General features: G+C 48.4%; 1 protein-coding gene across 1 annotated transcript; it reads left to right on the top strand.

Moving 5' to 3' along the window:
- The first annotated feature begins 1176 nt into the window (after nt 1-1176).
- Nucleotides 1177-19216, top strand: LOC140406966 (gamma-crystallin S-1-like). Its single transcript, XM_072494795.1, has 3 exons — nt 1177-1341; nt 15810-16052; nt 18941-19216. The coding sequence occupies exons 1-3, from the start codon at nt 1177-1179 to the stop codon at nt 19214-19216; spliced, it is 684 nt and encodes a 227-aa protein (XP_072350896.1).
- The last annotated feature ends 5628 nt before the right edge of the window (nt 19217-24844 follow it).

The raw sequence follows: 24844 nt of genomic DNA, 5'->3' as shown, positions 1-24844 counted from the left end.
GAAATGCCAGCTTGGCACCTTGCTGGCGCCTTTGACAGCTGAAAATGCCACCTTGGCACTGCCAGGCTGGCACCCAGGTGGCGGTGCCACAATTGCACCGGCAGGTCCAGTAGCCACAGAGGGCAAGGACCTGAAGGACAGTGATCCTCTTGGAAGCCCCCATGAGTGCCGTTCCATCTGGTCCCCGTTTGTGGAGACCAGCACTGAACAGAGCTCGCCTGAGGTCTCCAAGAAGAAGGTGTTAGACCCCATGCCTCGGTTAAATCCCAAGAATGATTTAGAATGAGACTAGGAGCGGGATTCTCTGTCAGCCGCCACCAAAATCAGGAAAGGCGATTGGACGTTCTTGACGGCAAAATCGTGGCTGGCACCAGGTTCACAGCAAATTTAAATTCTCTGGTGTCTTGACAGTGGCATCAATGCATTCCACTCCTCACGTACAGTAAACACTGTCACATATCATTAGCAGGCTTGACCCAATATTCTCTGGGGCATCCACGATCCTCCTAGATTCACTAGTGCTTTTAAATATTGAGAAACAGGTGCCGTGGCTGTTGAGGAAGAAAGATGAATTCGGACATGCAGAGGCGTGACTGTGGGCTGCCGGTCCTGACACTGGATGGACTGACTGAGGGGCGATGACCAGGGGATGGGCTGTGAGGCTGGGGTGTCCCCCACGGGACCGAGACGCCCAGGCATGTACCGCCATTGCAAAGCAGCCATCTTGCTGTGCACCCCACTGACTGCCCAGCGTGGCCCATAGTTCTGCAGTGACACCGGCCAAATGGGAGCCCCCTCCCTTGCACAGCACCCTCTGCCATACCACCGCTCCCAACTGGCTGCCACCCAGTGGCAGAGCATCACGAGGCCCACCCTATGGCAATGCGCACAGTAGCCCCTATAAACGGGTGCCGGACAGGGGACACGGAGCATACCACTGACATGGGTAGTGCCAGCGGATGATATCACTAGCAGCATGGACAGGACGTCGGGCACCGACAGGCCCAGGGGTATGGAGAATGGGGGGGGAGGGGGCCATGCGGGGAGCACGGTTCACAGTGCAAACCGGGGCCACCAAGTAGCTCGTAGGACCTGGTTGGCCATGGGCGCACGCACCATGCTATCATGTCGGCCTTTCACTCCCTGCAGACAATGGATATTGGAATTCAACCAGGAATGGTGGCCTTCCTCAGAGTTGCCGCAGCCTTCGTGTATGCACTGTGGCTGCATGAGCTGGAGCTGTTTGAGGAGGAGGACCATGCAGCAGCGGAGCGTGCCCTAGAGCAACAGGAGGCAGCCGATGACAATGTAGAGCTGGCCGCCCAAAGGGCCAAGGAGGAGGTGGGAAGGTACACAGCATGAGGCCTTGTGTGTCTGGCAGTGTCTGTCATTCGGGGACCTGCCGAACTGTGCATGCCATCGAAGACTCCGGCTGAGATGCCCCGGGTCCAGGGGGTGATCAATGGAATGCATGGCCCCCTCCAAGCACCTCCACAAACAGGGAACCAGGTGGAACGGCACTGTGGTGCAGGGTGAGGGGGGGAGCGGGGGCGGTTGTTGTCGGCGGAGCTGCTCAATGCAGGAAACGGGACTAGGTATGGCCTTGGCGGGCGGTTCCCCGCTGAGGCCCTGGATTGCAACATAATCCGATAGATTGCATGGTGTTTCTTGAGCGCCAGGAAACAGCCGGCTAAATGCACTCGTCAGGGGACTCAGTTCCAATTTGGTTAAATCTCACTCTTAGTCACTTTTTCGGGCCTTGGGAATTTTACTCTGCTCTAGTCCACACTTAGTTTTTTCATTGCTGAGGAGCTGAGCTCGCTGCCAGACTGGTTCCTCAGAGGCTGGGTTACCATTCTGAAAAGGTGCCCCGATCTCTGTGAGCTTGAGGGTCCACAACACCCCTCACCCATGGGAATGCCAACCCCCCACACATGGGCTTTACCACCACCCCCCCCCCCCCCCCCCCCATGTGAAGATCCCCTTCCATGGGGTCGCTGAGGACACCCATTTTTCAGGCCTTCCCACACCACATTTCAGGCCCCCCTTCCAGGACCCCCAACCTTCACCACAGCCCCCCCCCCCAACATTCTAGAGGCCACTGCATACCCACCCTTTATCCCCTCCTCGCTTCATCCTCAGAACGTTTGCCGCATGTTAAAAACAGCGACAATTGTGGAAGGGGGATGTTGCAGCTCAATATCACGGCAGTTTTCCTTTGACAGGTGCCACACCGCAGCTGCTCAGATCTCCAAGGTTAGAAGAATCAACAAAGTGAAAGAACAAAGAGCAATACAGCACAGGAACAGGCCATTCAGCCCTCCAAGCTTGTACCAATCATAATACCACCCTTGGCCAAAACCCTCAGCACTCCCTACTCCCGTATTCCTCTATACACCGTAGTTCAGCCAGAGCAACCAAACCACTGAGCCTCTAATAATAATCTACTGTGAGAGTGTCGACCCCATCACAGAGAAGTGTGAAATCTTGGTTTGCAACAATGCAAAACTTGATGTAAAGATTGACCCTGGAGCAAAGTGTAACATATTGAACTAGACCCATGTGCAGCACCAGACCCCAAAACTCAGGTGGTTCTCGTGGCCAATGGTGGACAAACCATCCGTACTCACCCCCCCCATCCAGAGGACGGCCAAACCCCCAACCCTGCACAAAATGCCGGCACCCATACCGGCCGCCCTGCCCATTGAGGCTACCAGCTACTCACCCCCTGTGCTGCATGCATCGGTCTGTCCAGCACTCCATCTTCTGTCTCCCCCCCCAACCTCCAGAAGAAGGCCACTCATAACCATCGGGAGCGGGAGAAAACTGCAGGGGGACCGCCTAACGTGTGGCACCTCACCGTGGCAGAGCAGAGTGCCTTGGACGTGGTCGGTGGCCCGGAGGGAAGGGAGGTTGTCGGCATGGAGGTCGGCCACCGGCAAGGAAGTGAGACCCTGCTGAATTGAGTTTCCCTGTGACACGTGGGACAATCTCACCCCCCAACACCACCCCCACAATACCGCCACCTATAGTGATCTGCATATCTGTACATATACAAGGGGTCAATTTAAATGCACTACAACTAAGCAATCATGAGAGGGAGCACTTGAGACAGACAGGAAGTCAGAGACACTCTTCACAGGAACGGCAGCTGGTGAGCAGGACACAAACAGGCAGCTCAGATGTAACATAGTATAAGCGCTGGAGAGAGAACAAACTCACACAATAAAGCATCTACTTCAACTGTAAGACTACAAGCCTTATTCTGACACAAGGAATAATACATGATACCAGGAGACTTCAGAACGCTTACTAGAAGATTACACAAGATGCAGACAAAGAACGATCGAAATTTCAAGAAAACTCGTACCGGACATTCAACGTGGGGAGACTTCGCTGATTCAATGAAACCCGTTGGAACTCCACCGCAGCTGAAAACAACCAGCAATTTAAGTCATAGATGGAAAAGTTTTAAACAAATGTTTGAAATATATATCATAGCTAATGAGTGAGAACAGCCTCAGAAGAAATGAAAATAGCACTGCTCCTAGCAGGCCATGAAGCTAGAGAAATCTATAATGGCTTTAAATTCTTGAAAGGTGAAGACAACACCAAATTAGAAGTAATAAATTTGAAGATCACTGTAACACCAGTAACAATGCTGCTTTAAGACATTCAATTCTCGGAGACCAAATTACACAGGGAATGATAATGCGAAACTCAAACAATCATTATCAGAACAGAAAGGTTTAACACTGGAAATTGCGATTGAAAAGTGGAGATCGAAAGAAAAAAAAATAACATTACGTGTTTACAAAAAAAACACACCGAAATCCACGTTAAAATGACATCTGAGCACATTTTAAAGTCTCCGGGGAACAAAAGACACAAATCAGGTTCTGTGCATGCATAGGAATCCGCAGCCGCGTATGCGCAGTTGAAATCAGCTGTTTTGCACGAAGACCGTTCTACGCATGTGCACCTTGCGCAATTGAAAAAAAGAAATTTTGGATGCAGATCATTCTGCGCATGCGCACGCCATGCATGCGCAGACAGAAGATCGAACACCGTTCGAAGATGGATCTGCACATGCGCAACCCGCGCATGCGCAGATTACGAAAAAGCACACAGTAAAGGAAAATCGATTTGCGCATGCACAATCGATTCCTACGCTTTACGTCACGAGCGTCAAGATGTCAGAAGGCTCAGACCTCGCCCACTTAAATGGGAAATGCCCGAAAATCACAAACAAGTCTCTTAAAGGCACGAAACCAAACAATTCAACCTCAAAAGGCACAACATTGCCTGAACTTCTACCAGCAGTTGAAAATAACTTTCACAGCACCCTGGAACAAGCAGTTTGCACCACCCAAAATGAAGAGCACGATAACAAATCCGAAACAAAAAAAAGATGATGTGTTTATCGAAAAATACTACTCAGACATGGCTGAGTTGTTCGGATATGCTAATCATAGCATCAGCGACACGGTTGAAAAGCTCAACATGACTCTACTCATGGTAGATGAATCCAATACCATGATGCAATGGCAGATCGGCGATGCATTGGATGACAGCAACGTGCCAAATACCCAAGAAGAAAACAACGCCACACAACGAGTACTGACCTACTCCATTGAGAGAGCATAGATCAACTCCACAGAGAGAACACTATGTGACTCCACACAGAGAGCGATAAAATACTCCACAGAGAGAGCGACACAGGCCTTCACAGAGAGCTCGTCCACAGACTCCAAAATGGAAGCAACTAAAGACTCCATAACAAAATCCATGCATGGACAAGACCATGAACGTTTACCCACCGTATCTGAGCAACCAGAAGCAGACTATGAAAGTCTACCAAGCTCACGTGAACAACAAAAAGGCTATGAAAGTCTACCCAGCACACATAATCAACAAGAAGACAATGTAAGTCTACCCACTGTCTGTGAGAACAGTGATAATGTGATCACAATCGACATAAAAGATGTGCAAGATCACAGCGAGACAGACAGATCTCAGCTCATCTGTACAGAAGCACTCAACAATCAGAGTAGGGCTACTTAAGAGTCCAGTGAGACCACATCAATTGAAACCTCATCTACTCTAAACTACCCACTAAACTAAATGAAATCTTGAAGATTGTGACCCCAGAAGAGGAGCACCAAGAAACCAAAGATGATCCAAATGAACCAGAAATGACTCCAGAAGAGAAGCACCAAGGAAGCAAAGAGGAATCGAATCCACCACAAATGACTGATGTCACCAAGATAAATGTAACCTCAGATCATTCTCACAATCCTCAAGAAGAAATGTTCAATGAAACATCAGACACCACAAAGGACACCGACACCAATAACTTTGAGAATGACTCAAATTATCCACACGGAACAGTCATTGAGCACAACAAGAAGAACAAAAACCACAAGAAGCACAACAGAAACAAGAACAACAGCAACAACAAAAACACCAAGAAGCACAACAAGAACAACAACAAAAACTACAAGCACAACAACAAAAACTACGAGAACAACAACAAAAACAACAACAAGAAGCACAACAAAAACAACAACAAGCATGGCGAAAACAACAAGAACAACAACAAAAACAGAAACAACAAACAATACAAAAACAACAAGAATAACAACGAAAACAACAAAGACAGAAACAACAGAAACAACAACAATGCAACAACGACCTGTACAACATGGTACAACTCTGCACATGAAGGACAATGCAACAGCACACTCCAAAACAATAGCAAGAGTACAAACATACCATGGCATAACAACGAATCTCACGAATACACATTTGCTCTAGAACAAACAAGCACACCAGCTTTCAAGGCAGATACCACAATCGATACCACAAGCACAGATAAATGTCCACATCAATCAACATCAGTGGTTTGACCCTTAGAACACCTTGTGATAACTTGTTGGTTACTTAAACACAAGAACACTGACGACATTCACAAAGAAATAACCAATATCATCACAAATTATACAGATAAACATACCATAATTAATCAAACCGTTTTGTACAATTTTCTTTAACACTGTACAGAAAATATGTAAAAGAAAAAAGGGGGATGTAGTGATCTGCATATCTGTACATATACAAGGGGTCAATGTAAATGCACTACAACTAAGCAATCATGAGAGGGAGCATGGGAGATGTATAAATATAGACAGACAGGAAGTCAGAGACACTCTTCACAGGAAAAGCAACTGGTAGGCAAGACACAGACAGGCAGCTCAGATGTAACATAGTATAAGCGCTGGACAGATAATGAATTCACACAATAAAGCATCCACTTCAACTGTAAGACTGCGAGCTTTATTCAGACACAAGGAATAATACATCACCCTCACCCTCATCCCCACACCACCCTCACCCTCGCTCTCTCCCTCACCCTCACACTCACCCTTGTCCTCACCCTCACCCCCACACCACCCCCACACCACCACACCACCCTCACTCTCGCTCTCTCCCTCACCCTCACACTCGCCCTTGTCCTCACCCTCACCCCCACACCATCCTCACCCCCACCAGCCCCGCCCCGCGGCCAAATCATGCGTCTTGTCTTATGTCTTGCTGGACCTGCTGGTGATGGGGTGGGAGCATCCGGTGTCCCCTGCCTATTGCCAGTGCCACAGCCAGAGCACCCCCCCCAAGAGCTGAGCAATGTTGAGGAAGCAGGTCGGATGGCTGCCATCGATCTGGGACTCAGGACACCCCGGAGCTCGAGCCGATGTTGGCACAGATTTCCCGTCACAGCTGTCTCCAACATCCTCCACCATCCCAGAGACATTCACCTTGGATGGCCACTTTAGCGAATAGGCACCTGGGGCACTATGTGGTGTGAATGATACACATGCTCCAGTACATCAGGTGGAGGTAGGAACTCCTGAGGGCCGGCCGGCCGGAGGGCAGACCAACCCCAGGAGCTAGCTGCCGTCCAGATGGGTTTTGGGCTTCTGGAATGGACAGTCCCATCCAGAGATTCTGGAATGGACAGTCCCATCCAGAGATTCTGGAATGGACAGTCCCATCCAGAGATTCTGGAATGGACAGTCCCATCCAGAGATTCTGGAATGGACAGTCCCATCCATAGTGGAGATGCAGTCACAGAGCCAGGGACTACATGAGGGGTTGTCGGCGAGCATCCAGTACCTGCAGGTGCAGTTGGAGGAGTGCCATTGCATGCAGCAGCAGGAGGTGGCGTCGACAATGCATGCCACCCAGGCCAAATCCGCTCGACTGGCGTCCGCAGTGGAGGCATTGGAGGCGAGGGCTTTAGTTGTGGATCAGCATGTCCAAGGCCTGGGGCATTCTGTGGTGGCACTGGCCGTGGCCCAGGACAGGATTGTGCCTCACAGGCAGCCATGCGCCAGAACCACCTGGAAATTGCACGGGCGCTTCTTAGCGTGGTCCAGTCACAGTGAGCCATGGCCCTCGCTCCCAGCGGGATCCTCTGTTCCAGCAGCCGGCCAGTCGTATTTCCCATTGTCACCACCCCACACCATCGGGAAACCTGGTGAACTTGGATGCGCTGTTGGCGGAGCGGAGGATCCCGCCGACAGAGAATTCCACAGCCTATGTCTCTTAAAATTGTTATGGGTTTGGCTACATCAATTGAGGAAAATGGGTGACCTTCCCCTCAGACAAAAAAACGGCATATCCCTCATCTACCTCATTCCTCACACCTGCTCCCACAACAGTGTTTACTGTGATGCAGCCAGATAGGATGCTTTCTATGATGCACCTGGAAAAGTTGGTAAGAGTCAGTGTAGACATGTCGAATTTCCTTAGTTGCCTGAGGAAGTATAGGCGCTGTTGTGCTTTCTTGATGGTAGTGTCGACGTGGGTGCACCAGGACAGAGTTTTGGTGATGTGCACCCCTAGGAATTTTAAGCTGTCAACCATCTCTACCTTGGCCCTGTTGATGCAGGCAGGGGTGTGTACAGTACTTTGCTTCCTGAAGTCAATGACCAGCTCTTTAGTTTTGCTGGCATTGAGGGATAGATTGTTGTTGTTGCACCACTCCACTAGGTTCTCTATTTCCCTCCTGTATTCTGACTCGTCGTTGTTCGTGATCTGACCCACTATGCTCGTGTCATCAGCAAACTTGTAGCTGGAGTTGGAACCAAATTTTGCCACGCAGTCATGTGTGTATAGTGAGTATAGTAGGTGCTAAGTACCTAACATTGCGGGGCCCAGATATTGAGTACTATCATGGAGAAGGTGTTGTTGTTTATTCTTACTAATTGTGGTCTGTGGGTCAGAAAGTCGAAGATCCAGTTGCAGAGTGAGGAGCCAAGACCAAGGTTTTGGAGCTTTTATGAGCTTGGCTGGGATTATGGTGTTGAAGGCGGTGCTCTAGCCACTGAATAGGAGTCTAATGTAGGAGTCCTTGATGCCGAGATGCTCTAGGGATGAGTGTAGGGCCAGGGAGATGGCGTCTGCTGGTTGCGGCGGTATGCGAATTGCAGTAAATCTAGGCATTATGGGAGTATGGAGTTGATGCGCTTCATGACCAACCTCTCGAAGCACTTCATTACGACTGAAGTCAGTGCCACCGGACGGTAGTTATTGAGGCACATTGCATGGTTCTTCTTTGGCACCGGTATGATGGTGGTCTTTTTGAAGCAAGTGGGGATCTCGGAGCAGAGTAGGGACAGGTTAAAGATGTCCGCGAACACATCTGCCAGATGGTGTGCGCAGGCTCGGAGTGCACGACCGGGGATCCCCATCTGACCCGTTGCCTTTCGAGGGTTCAATTTCAGGAAAGCCGATCTGACTTTGGAAGCTGTGACGGTGGGTATGGGTGTATTTTGGGCAGCTGGGGCACTCGACAGTGGATCAATGGTTTCTTGCTTGAACCGAGCATAGAATGCATTGAGCTCATCGGGGAGGGGTGCGCTGCTGCAGGAGATACTGCTTGGCTTCGCTTTGTGGCAGGCAATGTTGTTTAGGCCTTGCCACAACCGCCAAGAGTCTGTGACTCTAGTCTGTGACTCTAGCTTGGTCTGATATTCTCTCTTGTTATCCCGGATGGCTTTGCGGAGGTCATACCTGGATTTCATGTATAGGTCAGGGTCGCCTGAGTTGAAGGCCTCAAACCCGACGTTCAGTAGTGTGTCAGTCTCCCGATTAAGCCATGGTTTCCGGTTGGGGAACGTACATACTGCTTTCTTTGGCACGCAGTCGCTCACACATCTGCTGAAGAAGTCGGTGACGGTGGTGGCATACTCATTTAGGTTGGTCACAATTGCTTCAATTATCTCCACCTTATTAACTCGAGCTATTGCTTCTATTTTTAATTCATTTACCAATTCGACTGGCATGTATTTGCAAACACTTTTAGATAGGTCGTCTAACTGAAGAAAATGCTTAGCAACTTCCAGAGCCATCCTGTGATATCACTGTAAACCTGATGTCTCTTTTTAATTCACATTGTAACCCAAATTTCACTGTCTAATGTTCCAAGGATCCCAGGCGAGCCTCCAAGTTAGGTTATGCTACGCTGGACGAGTGTGCGGTTGATTGCAGCCCCACAGGCCCCAGAGTCCCAATACAAGTGAATTAACCAATAATTTGTATAGGAATTCCTGAAAAAGTTGGTCCTAGCTGGCCCAATAATTACAGTCACTAGGTTTGTAAATGTAAACACAAATAGTGTTTATTTATAACAGAAATAAAGAACAAATGTGCAGCAATTACAACAGATAAGAGCAACATAACCTAACACTCCTCCCCCTTTTACTGTCCCACCCCTAACCATAAACACAAGACAGAAAAACACAGAGGGGGAAAAAAAGTAAAAATAATGGGCGGGTTTCTCCGACCCCCCGCCGGGTCGGAGAACCGCCGGGGGGGGGGCGGCGTGAATCCCGCCCCCGCCATCCTCCGAATTTGTCGACCCCCCAAACGTCGCCGCAGCGTGAATCGCGCCGCCCGCCTCGTAGAGTGGCAGGGACCGGCCCATCACGGCCCGAATTCTCTGGGCCGCGATGGGCTGAAGTCCCGCCCATTTAACGCGGGTCCCATTGGCGTAAATCAAGGTAGGTCCCTACCGGGGTCCTTGGGGGGCGCTGGGTGATCTGGCCCCGGGGGGTGCCCCCATGGTGGTCTGGCCCGCGGTCAAGGCCCACCGATCCACGGGCGGGCCTGTGCCATGGGGGCACTCTATTCCCATGCGACGGCTGTGTAGGCCTCCGCAATGGCCGGCGTGAAGGTGAACCCCCCTGCGCATGCGCGGGGATGACGTGAGCAGGTGCTGGTGCTCCCGCGCCAAAGGCCTTCCACGCCGGCCGGCCCGTCGCCGGAGTGGTTCCCGCCACTCCACTGCGCCGTTTCTGCCTACCCCGCCAATTCCCGGAGAAACCCGCCCACTAACTTTTAAGGTAAAAGGGCTAAGATTCTAGCCCAAGTTTAATCTCTATCCTTTGCCGTCTCACTAATATGACATCCAGCCTTTCTGGGGAAAGTGAAGAGTTCCTACACTGGAATTTAGGGAGATTTCATCACAGCAGGAAAAGAGTGAGAGAGAGAGAGAGAGAAAAATAGACAGAGACAGAGGTTCTCCTTCCAAATTCAGAGCCAAAAGCAAAGCTAAAAACCCAGCCTGATCACACTGAGAAATATTCCAGAGAATTCAGAACCAATCACCACTGATGATCAGCAAGTCCACCATTTTGAATCAGTTCATTGTCTGCCAGCCAAGTCAGTCAAACTGAGTCATCATTGATCTGTCCTGCTTGAATTAAAGGCAAAGCCTGCATGAAAGTCACGGGTCCATTTATCGTCCATGGATCAAAACTGTAACAGCAAAAAAAAAGAAGAGGAACACAGGGAACAAACAGGGTTCAAACAGGAGGATCCTTACATGATCAAAAATAAATTCTTCACTTGCCTCTTCACCTATCAGATATTTCATAACTTTATATTTGGCCGGCCTGCAACTGTTGAAACGAAACCCAGCCACTCATAACTATGAAATACATGCCTCTTCACACTGCGTCTGTATGAAAACAGATTACTCATCAAATAACAATTACGGTAGCAGCATGGATACGAAATTTTTTGAATAATAGGAAGCAGAGAGTAATGGTCAATGGTTATTTTTTGGGCTGAAGGAAAGTTTGTAGTAGTGTTCCCCAGGGGTCGGTATTGGGACCTTTGCTTTTGCTGATATATATTATTGATCTAGTTCTTGATGTTCGTTGAACACTTGAGAGATTGTGGCTGATAGAAAATCTGGAGTATTGTAACCTGTGGAGAGGACAGTGTAGAACTTCAAAAGGACAGAGAAAAGTTGGTGGAGTGGGCAGTTAGATGGCAGATTACGTTCAATGGGGATAAGTGTGAGGTGACACATTTGGAAAGGCGAACATGGAGAGACTATATAAAATAAGGAGTAAAATTCTTAAAGGCGAGCAGGGTGTGAGGGACATGGCTGTCTATGTATCTGTGTGGAGTTCTTCCCTTGTCTGCGTGGGTTTCCTCCGGGTGCTCCGGTTTCCTCCCACAGTCCAAAGGGGTGCAGGTTAGGTGGATTGGCCATGCTAAATTGTCCCTTCATGCCCAATGTTTAGGTGGGGTTACAGGGCTAGGGTGGACGAGTGGGCCTAGGTGAGGTGTTCTTTCGGAGAGTCGATGCAGACTCAATGGGCCAATGGTGTGCTTCTGGACTGTAGGCATTCTATGATTCTATGGACATTTAAGGTGGGACGACAGGTGGAGAGAGCAGTTAATAAAGCATATAATACTCTGGGTTTTATTAATAGAGTGCAAGTTACGCTGAACCTATACAAGACACGAGTCAAATCTCAGTTGGAGAATTGTGCACAGTTCTTGGTGCCACATTATATGAAGGATGTGAACGTATCGGAGAGAATGTAGAAGAGGTTTACAAGAATGGTTCCAGGGATGAGAAACAACACTTATGAGGATAGACTGGAGAGGTTGGAACTGTTCTCTTTTCCGAGAAGAAGGCTAAGAGGAGAGCTCACAGACATGTCCAAACTTATGCGGGGGCTGGACAGAGTAGATAAGGAGAAACTCTGCGGAGTCCTCTGTCGGTGGTATCCTCCGCTCCGCTGGCAGCGCACCCACGCCCACAGGTTTCCCAATGGTGTGAGGTGTCCACAATGGGCAGCCCCATTGGCTGGCTGCGGGAAAGGGAGATCCAGCTGCCGGCAGGGACGCGCCATGCTGGAAAACACGGCTGGGGGACAGGAGAATCTCATCCACTGTTCCTGCTCATAAAACGATCAAGGACGAGAGGGAACAGATTTAATATGATTTGCAAAAGGAGCAATTGGATGTGTGAAAATAAAATCAGAGTCTGAAAATACAAACATAGTAGGCGGTGTTGTTATGGGCCAGGGTTTAGAGAACCCCAAAGTGCATCATGGAGTTCACCTGACCCACAACTTTTAATAGATTGTGGTTTGGGGAGCACACGGCCCACTCTACAGGTGTGGTAGAGCAGAAATGGAAACTTTTTTTCAAAACAAAACAATGTTTATTCTATGAACTCAAGTTAACCTTTTTAAAACATACAGTGAACATCTTAGCAACCATCAATTCAAATACAACCCCAAAGAATACAACACAAAGTAATCCAAAATAACTTCCCAAACAACATCCAGAAGACAAAAGAAACACCTTTTAACAGAAGCATATTAGGTTCACGACTGAAAACATTTATAATTCTGAATTCACCAAATGATCAAGAGATAGTCTTTTCATGGCAGAGAGATCAACAGTACACCTGCTCTGTCTGGCTTCAGCTCCAACACTGAAAACAAAACTAAAACACACCCTGCAGCAACCAGCCTAAAATGAAAGTACAAAGCTGACAGACAGCCCAGCTCCACCCACACTCAGACATCACTGCAGTAACATGAGCAGCCAAACATTTCTTAAAGCGACATTCTCATGCCACCTCCCCCCAAGAAAAAATAAATAAACCATCAACTTCAAGATGGTTTCATTTTTCACCTATTCACTATCCTTTAAGAAATGCACACCGTAAATATACTTTTTCGTTTAAAAAAAACAACACATGCAAACAGATACAATAATATAGTCCATTTTTTTTTTCGTTCTCCTTCCTCCAACTGAAATCCGTCTCGATTGACAGTCTCATTGAACAAGAAGGTCTCTGCATGATCCGTCCATTCCTCTACGCCTCGGCATTTCTCTTTAAAGTCAGACACTTTAGTTCAATCTGATCACAGAATCCCTTGTAATTCTTCAACACATGAGCATTGGTTATCACAGCTTTCAGGCAGTCAAATGCCTGTTGAAACTCCGCTGTCCATTGAAATTTTTGATATTTCTTCAGCAAGTCCATCAGTGGAGCAATCACGCTACAAAACCTTTGCACAAATGTTTGATCAAATCCACTCATGCCAAGAAATCACATTATTTCCCTTGTCTTGAGGGTATTGGAACTCCTCAATAACTATTGGTTTCACATCCCGTGTGACCATTCAACCCTGTCCGTTTGTATGGCCAAGGAAAATGACTTGGGCTTTTCCAAATTCACTTTTGGCTAGGTTTATCACCAAACCTGCCTCCTGAAGTCGATTGACTAACTTCATCAGATGTTTCAAATGTTCTGTCCATGTCTGGCTGAAAATTATCAGATCGCCGATATATACCGCTCAATTGGGTAATCCTGAAACAACTTTGTTAGTTAACCGTTGAAATGTGGCTGGTGCATTTTTCATGCCAAATGGCATAACTTTGCATTGGTATATACCATCTGGAGTCACAAAAGCTGAAATCTTCTTCGCCCTTTCCGATAAAGGTACCTGCCAGTAACCTTTAAGTAAATCCAGTTTGGAAATAAGAGCTGATTGTCCCAATTTCTCAATGCAATCCTCCAAACGTGGGATAGGATAAGAGTCCGTTCTTGTAACTGCATTTACCTTTCTATAGTCCACACACAACCATTGGGTACCATCTGGTTTTGGTACCATCACTGTGGGTGAGCTCCATTGGCTGCAATCCAATTCAATTATGCCATTTTTAAGCATACTCTCAATCTCTTTATTAACCTGTGCCAATTTTAAAGGGTTAAGTCTGTATGGATGTTGTTTGATTGGAACAGCATTTCCCACATCTACATCATGAATAGCCATTTTAGTACCTCCCAATTTATCTCCACAAACTTGCCCACGTGATATCAATAACTCTTTCAGGTCAGTCCGTTTTTCCTCTGGAATGTAACTCAACAATTTATCCCAATTTTTAAGAACACCCTCGTTTTCCAATTTAATTTGAGGTATGTCAAATTCACAGTCATCTGGATTTGGTTCGTCACTTTGAGTTAGAATCATTAAAACCTCCTCCTTTTTCTCTCCTTCCCTTTCAAAGTACCTTTTAAGCATATGCACATGACACACTCGGTGATTCTTCCTTCTATCTGGCGTTTTTACCACATAATTCACCTCACTTAATTTCCTTTCAACCTGATAAGGTCCACAAAACATAGCTTTTAAAGGTTTACCTACCACTGGTAACAATACTAAAATATTATCTCCACTGGCAAAACTACAAAATTTGGATTTCTTGTCCGCTACCCGTATCATCACATTTTATGCAACTTTTAAACGTTGTCCAGCCAATTCACCTGCTCTATTTAATCGTTCTCTAAAATTTGACACGTAATCCAATAATGTAATTTCCGATTTCTCAGTCACCGATTTTTTCTTAATCAATTTAAGTGGTCTTCTTACCTCATGACCAAAGATTAGTTCAAAAGGACTGAATTTGGTTAACTCATTAGGTGCATCCCTAATTGCAAACATTACGATTGGAATTCCTTTATCCCAAACCTCTGGATAATCGTGACAATAAGCCTTCAACATTGTCTTTAATGTCTGATGCTACCTTTCTAACGCTCCCTGCGATTCTGGATGGTACGCAGTTGATATAAATTGTTTTATTCCTAAGCTGTCCATAACCTCTTTGAATAACCTTGAGGTAAAATTTGATCCTTGATCCGATTGTATTTCTGTGGGTAGTCCATATCTAGTAAAGAATTTAAGTAACTCCTCCACAATCTTTTTAGCTGTAATATTACATACTGGAATGGCCTCTGGAAACATAGTAGACACATCCACTATCGTCAAAAGACATTGATTCCTACTTTTCGTTTTAGGAAGCGGTCCTACGTAATCAATTTGGACCCGTGTAAAAGGTTCCTCAAATGCTGGAATGGGTATTAAGGGCGCTGCTTTTATCACTGCTTGAGTATCCCTATCACTTGACATGTGTGACATGATTGACAAAATTTAACTACATCTTTATGTAGTCCAGGCCAATAAAAATATTTCTGGATTTTAGCTTGAGTTTTCCTGATTTCCAAATGACCTCCCACTGGTATCTCATGTGCAACTCGCAACACCTCCTTTCTATACCCTACCGGCAATACTACTTGATGAACTTGTGCCCACTTTTCATCCGCCTGTATATGTAAAGGTCTCCATTCTCCCATCAAGACATTACTTTTACGATAATAACACTCTGGTATACACTCAGATTCCTCGTCTGTGCATGCCTTCTGATACATCCGTTTTATTTCTATATCTTTTTGTTGTAACTCTGCCAATTTTCCTGAACTAAAAGTATCCGCCTCATCCTCCACCTGTTCTTGTTCTTTTTCAACCATCTGATCAAAAATCGTTTCTGATAATTGCACTTCAGCTTCATCTTCACTCTTTGATTTCTCCCCTTTTCTTAACCTGTGACTTTGCAACCTTGTTACTAACCTATCTTGCCTCTTTCCACAGGTTATCTTTTACGAGGACTGGAACTTTCAGGGTCGGCACTATGAGTGCAGTAATGACTGTGCTGACCTGTCCCCTTACTTCAGCCGCTGTAACTCCATGCGTGTCATGAGTGACTGGTGGGTGATGTATGAGAGACCCAATTACATGGGATACCAGTATGTTCTGAGCAGGGGAGAATATCCTGACTACCAGCGCTGGATGGGATTCAATGACAGCATCGGGTCATGTCGCACCTACCCATATGTAAGTTGGTTGTTTAAATATTCTGCTCAGATTGAGCTTGAGGAAATGCTCATCGGCTAAAGCGCCTAAGTTTGGGAATGCCATCCTATTTTTGACACTTAACATTTGTCACAACAGTAAATATGCACAGCTCGTGAAATAGGGGGTCAATTAGGCGGGTCTTGGCGGGATGGGAGTCGGTGATTGCACTGTCTATTGTTCATTGCACATTGTTTTTATACTGTTGCTGTTTGTAATGCCAAAAATACCTCATTAAAATTGTTTATCAAAAGAAAAAGATACACAGCTGAGTTTTAAAAGTATAAATCTGCATTCATAGAAATTAGAAATAATTGCGCCTCGAAAGCGGGTCATATAATATCTTAGGCAGTGTAGTTGCCACCCAAAAACAGGGTTAGGTTTTTAAAATGTAAATGAGATGCCTCAGACCTGGCGTTAGGTGCCCTGAGAGCAGTTTGATGGAGATGGATTAAAATGGCTGTATTTCCCTCATCAGAGGCTACCGAGAAATTGTTTTTATGAAAAGTCTTCCTGTTGTCCGAGGGTGCAGGTCTGACTCCACAGTCATTGTGGTCACACACTCTCCAACCACTTCATATCCCCCATCCCCAGTGTCCAGTCTAATCCTGTCCGTGTGCCCTTCAAATGTGTGAACTGACTCTGGAGGGTATTTGTACATCAACTTTTAATAAGCGCTGATGCTGAATTTGGACCTTAGGTTGGAATGTGGCTGCCTCCAAGTCTGGGAACAAAAATGTGACAAGATCAGTTTTATTTTCATAAACATTATCTGTTAGGCGCTATTAGCATTTGGCAATGGTTGAATAATATGTTTACACAGAATTTACAGCCAGAAGTAGGTCGTTCAGTGCAATAATCTTCAGTCATGGCCATGTGTTTATTCTCCACACGAATATTCTCCATCGATGTTGAACAGGATAAGCATATTCTTGTATTCCTCTTACCCTCACGCATTTACCTTGCTTCGCTTTCAATGCAACAACAGAATATTTTCTATTTTTGTAATTCTAACACCATATTGACTAATTAACTGGATCAATTTAAATATTCTGCAGATCTACAACAGTCAATTGTGATAAAAACATGTCTGTTCTGAAAAGGAGATTATTGAATTGGGGCTTTAGAACAATGTAGTAGCCTGAGAATCTGATGTATAGGAGCAATTAATGTAAACTGCTCTTGTTACCTTGTGATAGTTCTTGTTCTAACTTGTTCAGTTACAATGTGAGAGCAGTTCTGTATTGAAATATCACCATGGGCAGGATTTAACCAAAAAAAAGTGCCAATTCTGGGTGGGAATCGAGGAGTCATTTCCGGCAATAACCCTGCTATCAAACGGCACTCTGGGTTTTTTTCAGATCACGGCGGGAAACACCCCGTAGAGGCCGCACTTAACCTCAAATCCTGCACTGAGGTGTTCTGCAAGCAGAGCTCCTCAGTGCAGGAAGAAATTGGGACGCCATTTTTAAATGGCGCCTGGATCTCTCGCCTCTCCAATGTGACTCTCAGACCTCCCCAGTGACCGAACTCATCTGTTGGGGGTCCTTGAGGTTCCCCCTCCACTATCCCACCACATACGGGCAGAGCACCCCATGGTCCGATTCCTGATGCGGGCAGAATGCCAGCTGGGCACCCTGACAGTGCCCCTGCCAACCTGGCCGTGCCACCCGGGCACCCTGGCAGTGCCAGGTTGGCATCCAGTTAGTGGCACTGCCAGATTGCCAGGCTGCCAGTTCCAAGGTGCCCGGGTGGCACCAGTAGTGCCAGGTGCCACCCTGCCCAGAGGCTGACCACCCAGGGGCCTCCAATCTCCTGGGTGACCCCTTCAAGTGCAGTTTTGCCTGGTCCCCGTTTGCAGGAACCAAAGCTAAACTGCACCTGGCTGGGGCCTCCTCGCTAAGGCCAATAGATGTCGGGTGACCGTTCCATCAGGTGGCAGCATGGTTAAGTGAGTTTTTAAAGCCACTTAACTGTGCAAGATTGGGTACCGCCCATCATGGGCGGGATCAAGATTGTGAATCTTGCAAGATCATGTTCGATCTCGCGAGGGGTAACAACCACCGGGATCCACCTGCCGTGTCCCATCCTGATTCCGGTGCGACTTTGACGCTATTTCGCCCCCACGTCTCGATTTCAGTGAGTGCTGCATAGAGACTTCCCGTCCTACTTTATAATGCATCAAAGATACATAAAAGTCAGATAAAGATAACAACATGAACACCAACAAAAATGCGCTTTGCTGCACACAAACCCTTCTAATCAATTTATTCCCTTGGTTACATTGCCCTCATCAACTCTTTCCATTCCCCATAAAAACAGATGACTAAACTCACTTATTCCAGACAATCACAGAAATTGCGGAATTAAAGGTTTCCATTCCATCATCCCATTATCTGTGAAGTTATCCTTCCCTTCCATCATTTGCACAATATATTAATGCCCAGCAGAAAGCTGTTATAACTCATGATGTACTGATCCACAAACAGCCCAGGACATCAAAGTTGTTTGTTACCGTGAAATCCGAATCCCAAATCATTCACACAGAGGAGGACAAAATAATATTAATCTGAAGAAAAATAAATTACACTTTTACTCATCAAGAGAAACGTCCTTTTGGGTCTTATGTTTGGTGCGACAATATACCTTTTTTAGTTTTTTACACTGCTCAAATGTTGCTCACTGTTAATCAGGTGACAATATAAACCAAATGTCCAGTTCATGTTATTCAATTGTCCCAGCTCTCGTCTTATTGTTAATGAAATTATACTTCAGGTATTCCCTGCGAACCCACCAGCTCCATTTTTCTAACCTATTTCAAAGGTTTAATTCATACTATCATCACAAATATCCCTTTATTTTTATGACAGTACCGAGGTGGAAACTACAGAATGAAGATTTACGATAGGCCTGACTTTGGAGGACAGATGATGGAATTCATGGATGACTGTCCATCTGTCTACGATCGTTTCCGTTACTGTGACATCCACTCCTGCCATGTGATGGACGGTTACTGGACCTTCTATGAACATCTCAACTACAGAGGCCGACAGTACTTCTTGAGACCCGGTGAATACAGGAGATACAGTGACTGGGGCGGCTTCAACTCAACTATCGGATCTTTCAGATGCATGAGGGATTTCTAGACTGTTCCTGACAAATATGGTTTTGTTTTTCTAACTTATGAGTCAGCAGAATAAATTTACAAAACGTAACTGTTTTTTCTCTCAATTGATTTGTGCTTGGATCATCAGGGAAATTGTGTGTAGTTTTGAGCTATTGAATGGGATGGGTAAGTAATACCTAAGACAATAGTTTCAGAGAAATGGCCAGGACGAGAAAAAGCAAATTTCGGACAAATATGAAGTTATTCCCATTATACTCCCTGTCTTATTTTCCATTTTATGGAATATAATTTGGAAATCTCATGCAAATTCAGTCCATGACAATCACACTGGATGAACCAATTTGATGCAAATGCAAATCTGAGTCTATGTGCCAACCAAATATTTATATTTCCTGTCAATGCCCCACTGTCCTGCAAATTTCTAATCTTCCAAGTAAAGAAAGTCTTGCATTTAAATAGTGCCTTCCACAGCCATCGGATGTCCCAAAGGCTTCACATCCAACAAAGTATTTTTGAAGTGAAGTCACTGTTGTAATGTAGGAAACAAAGTTGCCAATTTGTCCGCAGCAAGTTCCCACCAACAGCAATGTGATTGGAAATGACAGGTTAGGAACCAATAGGAACATAGGAGCAGGAGTCCATTCAGCCCCTCGATTCTGCTCCGACATTCAATAAGATCATGGCTGATCTGGGTGTGGTCTTAACTCCATTTTGGCATTTGCCCTGTAAATCTTTGATTTTCTTGTTGATCAAAAATCACTGTCTTGAATAAATTCAGTGACTCATCCACCACTGCATTTTAGAGAAGGGAATTCTGCAACTAATGACGGTTTGAGGAAAAACATTTCTCCTCATCTCAATCATAAATGACAATCTCAATGGGCAAACAGGGCCGTGGTTTAACATCTCATGTGGCAGATGGCATATTTAACAATGCAGCACTCCCTCAGTACTGTTGGCCTGGATGGTTGGGCTGAAGCACTGGAGCAAGATTGAAACTCCACCTCTGACTCAGAGGCAAGACTGTTACATCTGAGCCAGGACTCTATTATCTCATTTCTTGTTGAAAGTTATGAGTGAATCTGTTTCCACCACCGTTTCAGGTAGTGATTTTCATTTTCTATGTAAAAATATAGAGCGGGATTCTCCATTTGCTGACACCGGAATCTGGAAATGCGATTGGGTGGAGGATAGGTTTTGAGGCCTAAATCATGGCGGGCACCGATTTGCCGCCAAATCGTAATTCTCCGTCACCTCGGTGCCAATGCAGTCCAGAACGCACGTACAGTAAAAACAGTAGGCATGTCATGGGCGGCATGGTAGCAGTGGTTGTTTCACAGTTGTTTCACAGCTCCAGGGTCCCAGGTTCGATTCCTGGCTTGGGTCACTGTCTGTGCGGAGTCTGCATGCTCTCCCCGTGGCTGCATGGGTTTCCTCCGGGTGCTCCGGGTGCTCCTGTTGCATCCCACAGTCCAAAGATGTGTAGCTCAGGTGGATTGGCCATGCGTTAGTGCCAAAATTGGCCTTGGTCCCGATGGGCCGAATGCCCTCCTTCTGCACTATGACCTTCTCTGATTAGAGGATCTGACCCAGTATTATCATAGAATTTACAGGGCAGAAGGAGGCCATTCGGCCCATCGAGTCTGCACCGGCTCTTGGAAAGAGCACCCCACCCAAGGTCAACACCTCCACCCTATCCCCATAACCCAGCAACCCCACCCAACACTAAGGGCAATTTTGGACACTAAGGGCAATTTATCACGGCCAATCCACCTAACCTGCACATCTTTGGACTGTGGGGGGAAACCGGAGCACCCGGATGAAACCCACGCACGCTCGGGAAGGATGTGCAGCTCCGCACAGACAGTGACCCAAGCCGGAATCGAACCTGGGACCCTGGAGCTGTGAAGCAATTGTGCTATCCACAATGCTACCGTGCTGCCAGGGCCTATTCTCCAGGGCCATTGCGATTCTCCGCCTCCGATGGGCCGAGTTAGGATGGCGCGGTTCACTTGTGCTTCCAAAAATACGAAGTCGGTGTGGTGGATGATGAGGGAGACTGAGAGGAGGTAGGACACAGAGAGGCTGAACCGTGGGCTGTCGCACTGGACACTGGCCAGGCTGGCTGGGCTGGGGGGTGTCTGGGGGAATGGGCCAAGTGGCCGGGGTGACCCCCCACGGGACAGGGGCGATGCCGAGTCACGTACCGCCATTGCCGCAGCATGCAAGCAGCCATCTTGCTGCACACCCCACTGACCATCCACCTTGGCCCCTGGTACTTCGGAGTGAAATCGGCCATATGGGTGTCCCCATCCCCACACCCTGATGTGAGCATCAGGCGGCACATCCAGGGCAATGCCCACTGTAGCCCCTACGAGGGGTGTTGGGCAGGGGCCGTGGAGTGCCTGGCCTCAGGGACAGGCGCCAGGACCAGAGGCCTCTAGGGTGCCGGGCACTGACTGAGCTAGGGCTGCGGGAATGAGTGGGGGTATATGTGCAGGGAGCCCACAGTGCCAACCGGGACCACCATGTAGCCTGGTGAACCTGGTTGGACACAGGGGTATGCACCATACTAACAAGTCAGTCATTCACCCCCGGCATTGGATATTGGAATTCAACCAGCAATGCTGGCCTTCCTGTTAGTCGCCGCAGTCCTGGGGGATTCCCTGCAGCTGTACAAGCGACCGCTGCTCGAGGAGGAGGAAGCTGCTGCAGCGGAGCCTGCCCCAGAGAAACAGGAGGCAAATGCCCAGGATGGAGAGTTGGCCGCCCAACAGGCCGAAGAGGAGGAGGTGCAAAGGAGGCCTCGTGTGTACTGGCAGCGCCTGTCATTTGAGGACCTGCTGGACCAGGCATGCCGTCGAATACTCCGGCTGAGCAGGGGGATAGATCGTGGAACACCCGGCACCGCGAGGGTGTGGGGGAGGACACTCGCTCCTGGGATCCTTCCAGGCGCCAAGTGGAGACCTGGCCGGGATCTCCCAGACCTCGGTGTACAGGTGCATCCATGCCTTCACGGAAACCTATATGCCCAGGTAGCTGAATACATCCATTGCAAGATGGACAGAGCCCACCGAGATGCCCAGGCAGCAGGATTCGCCGTCATCGCCGACACGCCCCAAGTCCAGGGAAGATCGACACGATGTATGTCCTACGGGCACCTGTATATGACAGGCCGCTCGACACAAAACAAAAGGGGTTCCACTCGATGAACATGCAGCCGATATGTGAACATCCACTGCACATCATACACGTCTGCGCCATACCCGGGCAATGTGCACGATGCTTTCATCCTGGCACACTCGACGATTCCGGATATGTTCGAGACACACCACCCCAGCTGGGAGGGTTGGCTCCTGGGTGACAGTGGTTATCCGCTGCGGTTGTGACTGAAGACAGCTATCTGGAGGTCACAGACCAATGCGGAGACCCGCTACAACAATGCCCATGCAGTGACCAGGAGCATGATCAAGTGGTTTTTCGGCCTTCTGAAGATGCGGTTCAGGTGCCTGGACAGCTTTGGCGGGGTCTTCCAGTATGACGTTGAGAGGGTCACCCACATTGTGCTGGCACTACGGGGTGTGGGCCCTGGGTTGGCTGTCACAGCGGGTCTGGTCCCTGGGATGGAGGATGATGGTAACCCGCTCTGCAATGAGCTCTGGTGCTCCTCAACATTTGACAATGTCTGACTCCTGCCCATGGTAGCACTTTCCACTGTCCACCTGGGTGATCCCTGTACGCGAGCTGGCCACACCATCACGCGGTGCGATCGATTCCCTGGGATGTCGGTGGTGAGGACGGTCATGGCAGGGTGGGTGGGGTGTCCACTCATTCCCCCCTCCCCTGCATCCCCTCTCTGACCAGCCCAGATAGCCCAACATCACACTCATCTGACAGAACACCGAAGCAGGTTGTAATAGTGTGAATAGGTGTTTCATGTGACAACACATGTACAGATTTGTGCCCTCACCCCTGTAACTAAACTGTGCCCTGCACCCGTGCCTACCTAACTGGTGTCTAACCTTCTGGCCTTACAGGCCCTAACACTACGTCTTGGTGGATCCCCAGAGGATACAGGAGGAATGGAGACGGCCTGCTGTGATTCCCTCCCTCTGATCGTTGGCAGACGTTTTTTGGGGTCATTGGGCATGGATGGGCCCGGCTGTTGCTTAGGCATCCTGGGTGGCGTGGTGCCACCCTGCTCTGCCCACTGACAACCAGACACACCAGGGACAAGTCCGAGGTGCTGCGGCTTCCAGCCCCATCACCTCTTTCTCCCTCGGGGTGCCCGATGGCCCCCGGGCTACTCGATGGGATGGGCGTGCAAGCACAGCTATCCCCTGAGGCTCCCCCACCGCCTGGCACTGCCAGTCCTGGAGGCCTGCTCCAGTCTGCATGCTCGCAGCCATGGAGCACAGGGAGTGAACCATCTCATTCTGGGACTGTGCCACATCACTCACTGACTGTGCCACCACTTCTGGGTCTGTGTCACATCAGCCAGTGACTGTGCCATCTCCCACTGCGACTGGACCACCTCTCTCTGTGTCTGCGGCACATCAGCCAGCGCCTGGGCTATGCCACCGATTTTCCCAGCAATTGAAATGAAATGAAAATCGCTTATTGTCACAAGTAGGCTTCAAATGAAGTTACTGTGAGAAGCCCCTAGTCGCCACATTCTGGCGCCTGTTCGAGGGAGGCTGGTACGGGAATTGAACCGTGCTGGCCTGCCTTGGTCTGCTTTCAAAGCCAACGATTTAGCCCTGTGCTAAACCAGCCATTGCCTGCTATGATTGGGCCACGCTCAGGAGCGCCGCTGCAATTTCCAGGTGGCTCTGGATATGGTCGCCGGTGAGGCGGAAACCCTGTCCTGGGCCTCAGCCAGCACCTGCACAGAATGCCCCAGGCCTTGGACATGCTGATCCACAGCCGAAACTGTCGCCCCCAATGCCTCCACCATGGACGCCACCCGTGCGGTGTTGGCCTGGGTGGCACGCATTATCGCCACCACCTCCTGTTCCTGCATGTGGTTGGACTCCGCCCACCGCACCTGCAGGTAATGGATGCTCACCGACAACCCCTCATGTAGTCCCTGGCTCTGCGACTGCATCTCCACAATGGATGGGACTGTCCGTTCCAGAAGCTCGAGACCCGTCTGGACTGCAGCTAGTTCCTGGTTTCACCCACCCTCCGACCGTCCGCCCCCTCGGGTGTTCATACCTCCACCTGCTGTACCGGTTTAGCTTTGTGGTGAGCAACAGATAGTGTCCCAGGAGCCTCCTCACTAAAGTTCCCAACCGAGGTGAGTGTCTCTGGGGTGGTGGAGGGTGTTGGAGACAGCCGTGACAGGAAATCTGTGTCATCCTCTGACCCGAGCTCCGGAGTATCCTGAATCTTGTGTCGAGGGATGTTGTCCGAGCTGCTCTCATTGTCAGTGCTCAGCTCACGGGGGTGACTCGGGCTGGGGAATTGGCTAGGGGCAGGGGCTGCCAGATTGACCAACCCCATCTCCAGCAGGTCCTGCAAGACACAAGAGAAGAGGCATGATTAGACCGCGGCCAGCAGGAATAGGGGTGGTGAGGGTGAGGTGAGGGTGGGGGTGAGGGTGGGGGTGAGGTTGGTGGTGAGGGCAGTGTGAGGGTGAGGGTAA

This window comes from Scyliorhinus torazame, chromosome 2 (genome assembly GCF_047496885.1).
Source record: "Scyliorhinus torazame isolate Kashiwa2021f chromosome 2, sScyTor2.1, whole genome shotgun sequence".
Taxonomy (NCBI): Eukaryota; Metazoa; Chordata; class Chondrichthyes; order Carcharhiniformes; family Scyliorhinidae; genus Scyliorhinus; species Scyliorhinus torazame.
Note: the sequence above shows the minus strand (reverse complement) of the source record. Positions and strands in the feature narration are given on the sequence as shown.

Excerpts from the sequence above, each read along its gene's own strand:
- LOC140406966 (XM_072494795.1), top strand. The coding sequence starts at position 1,177 with ATGGTGGCCTTCCTCAGAGTTGCCGCAGCCTTCGTGTATGCACTGTGG. Across the intron at positions 1,342-15,809 it reads CCCAAAGGGCCAAGGAGGAG|GTTATCTTTTACGAGGACTG; the intron begins GTGGGAAGGTAC and ends CTCTTTCCACAG. Across the intron at positions 16,053-18,940 it reads CATGTCGCACCTACCCATAT|TACCGAGGTGGAAACTACAG; the intron begins GTAAGTTGGTTG and ends TTTTTATGACAG.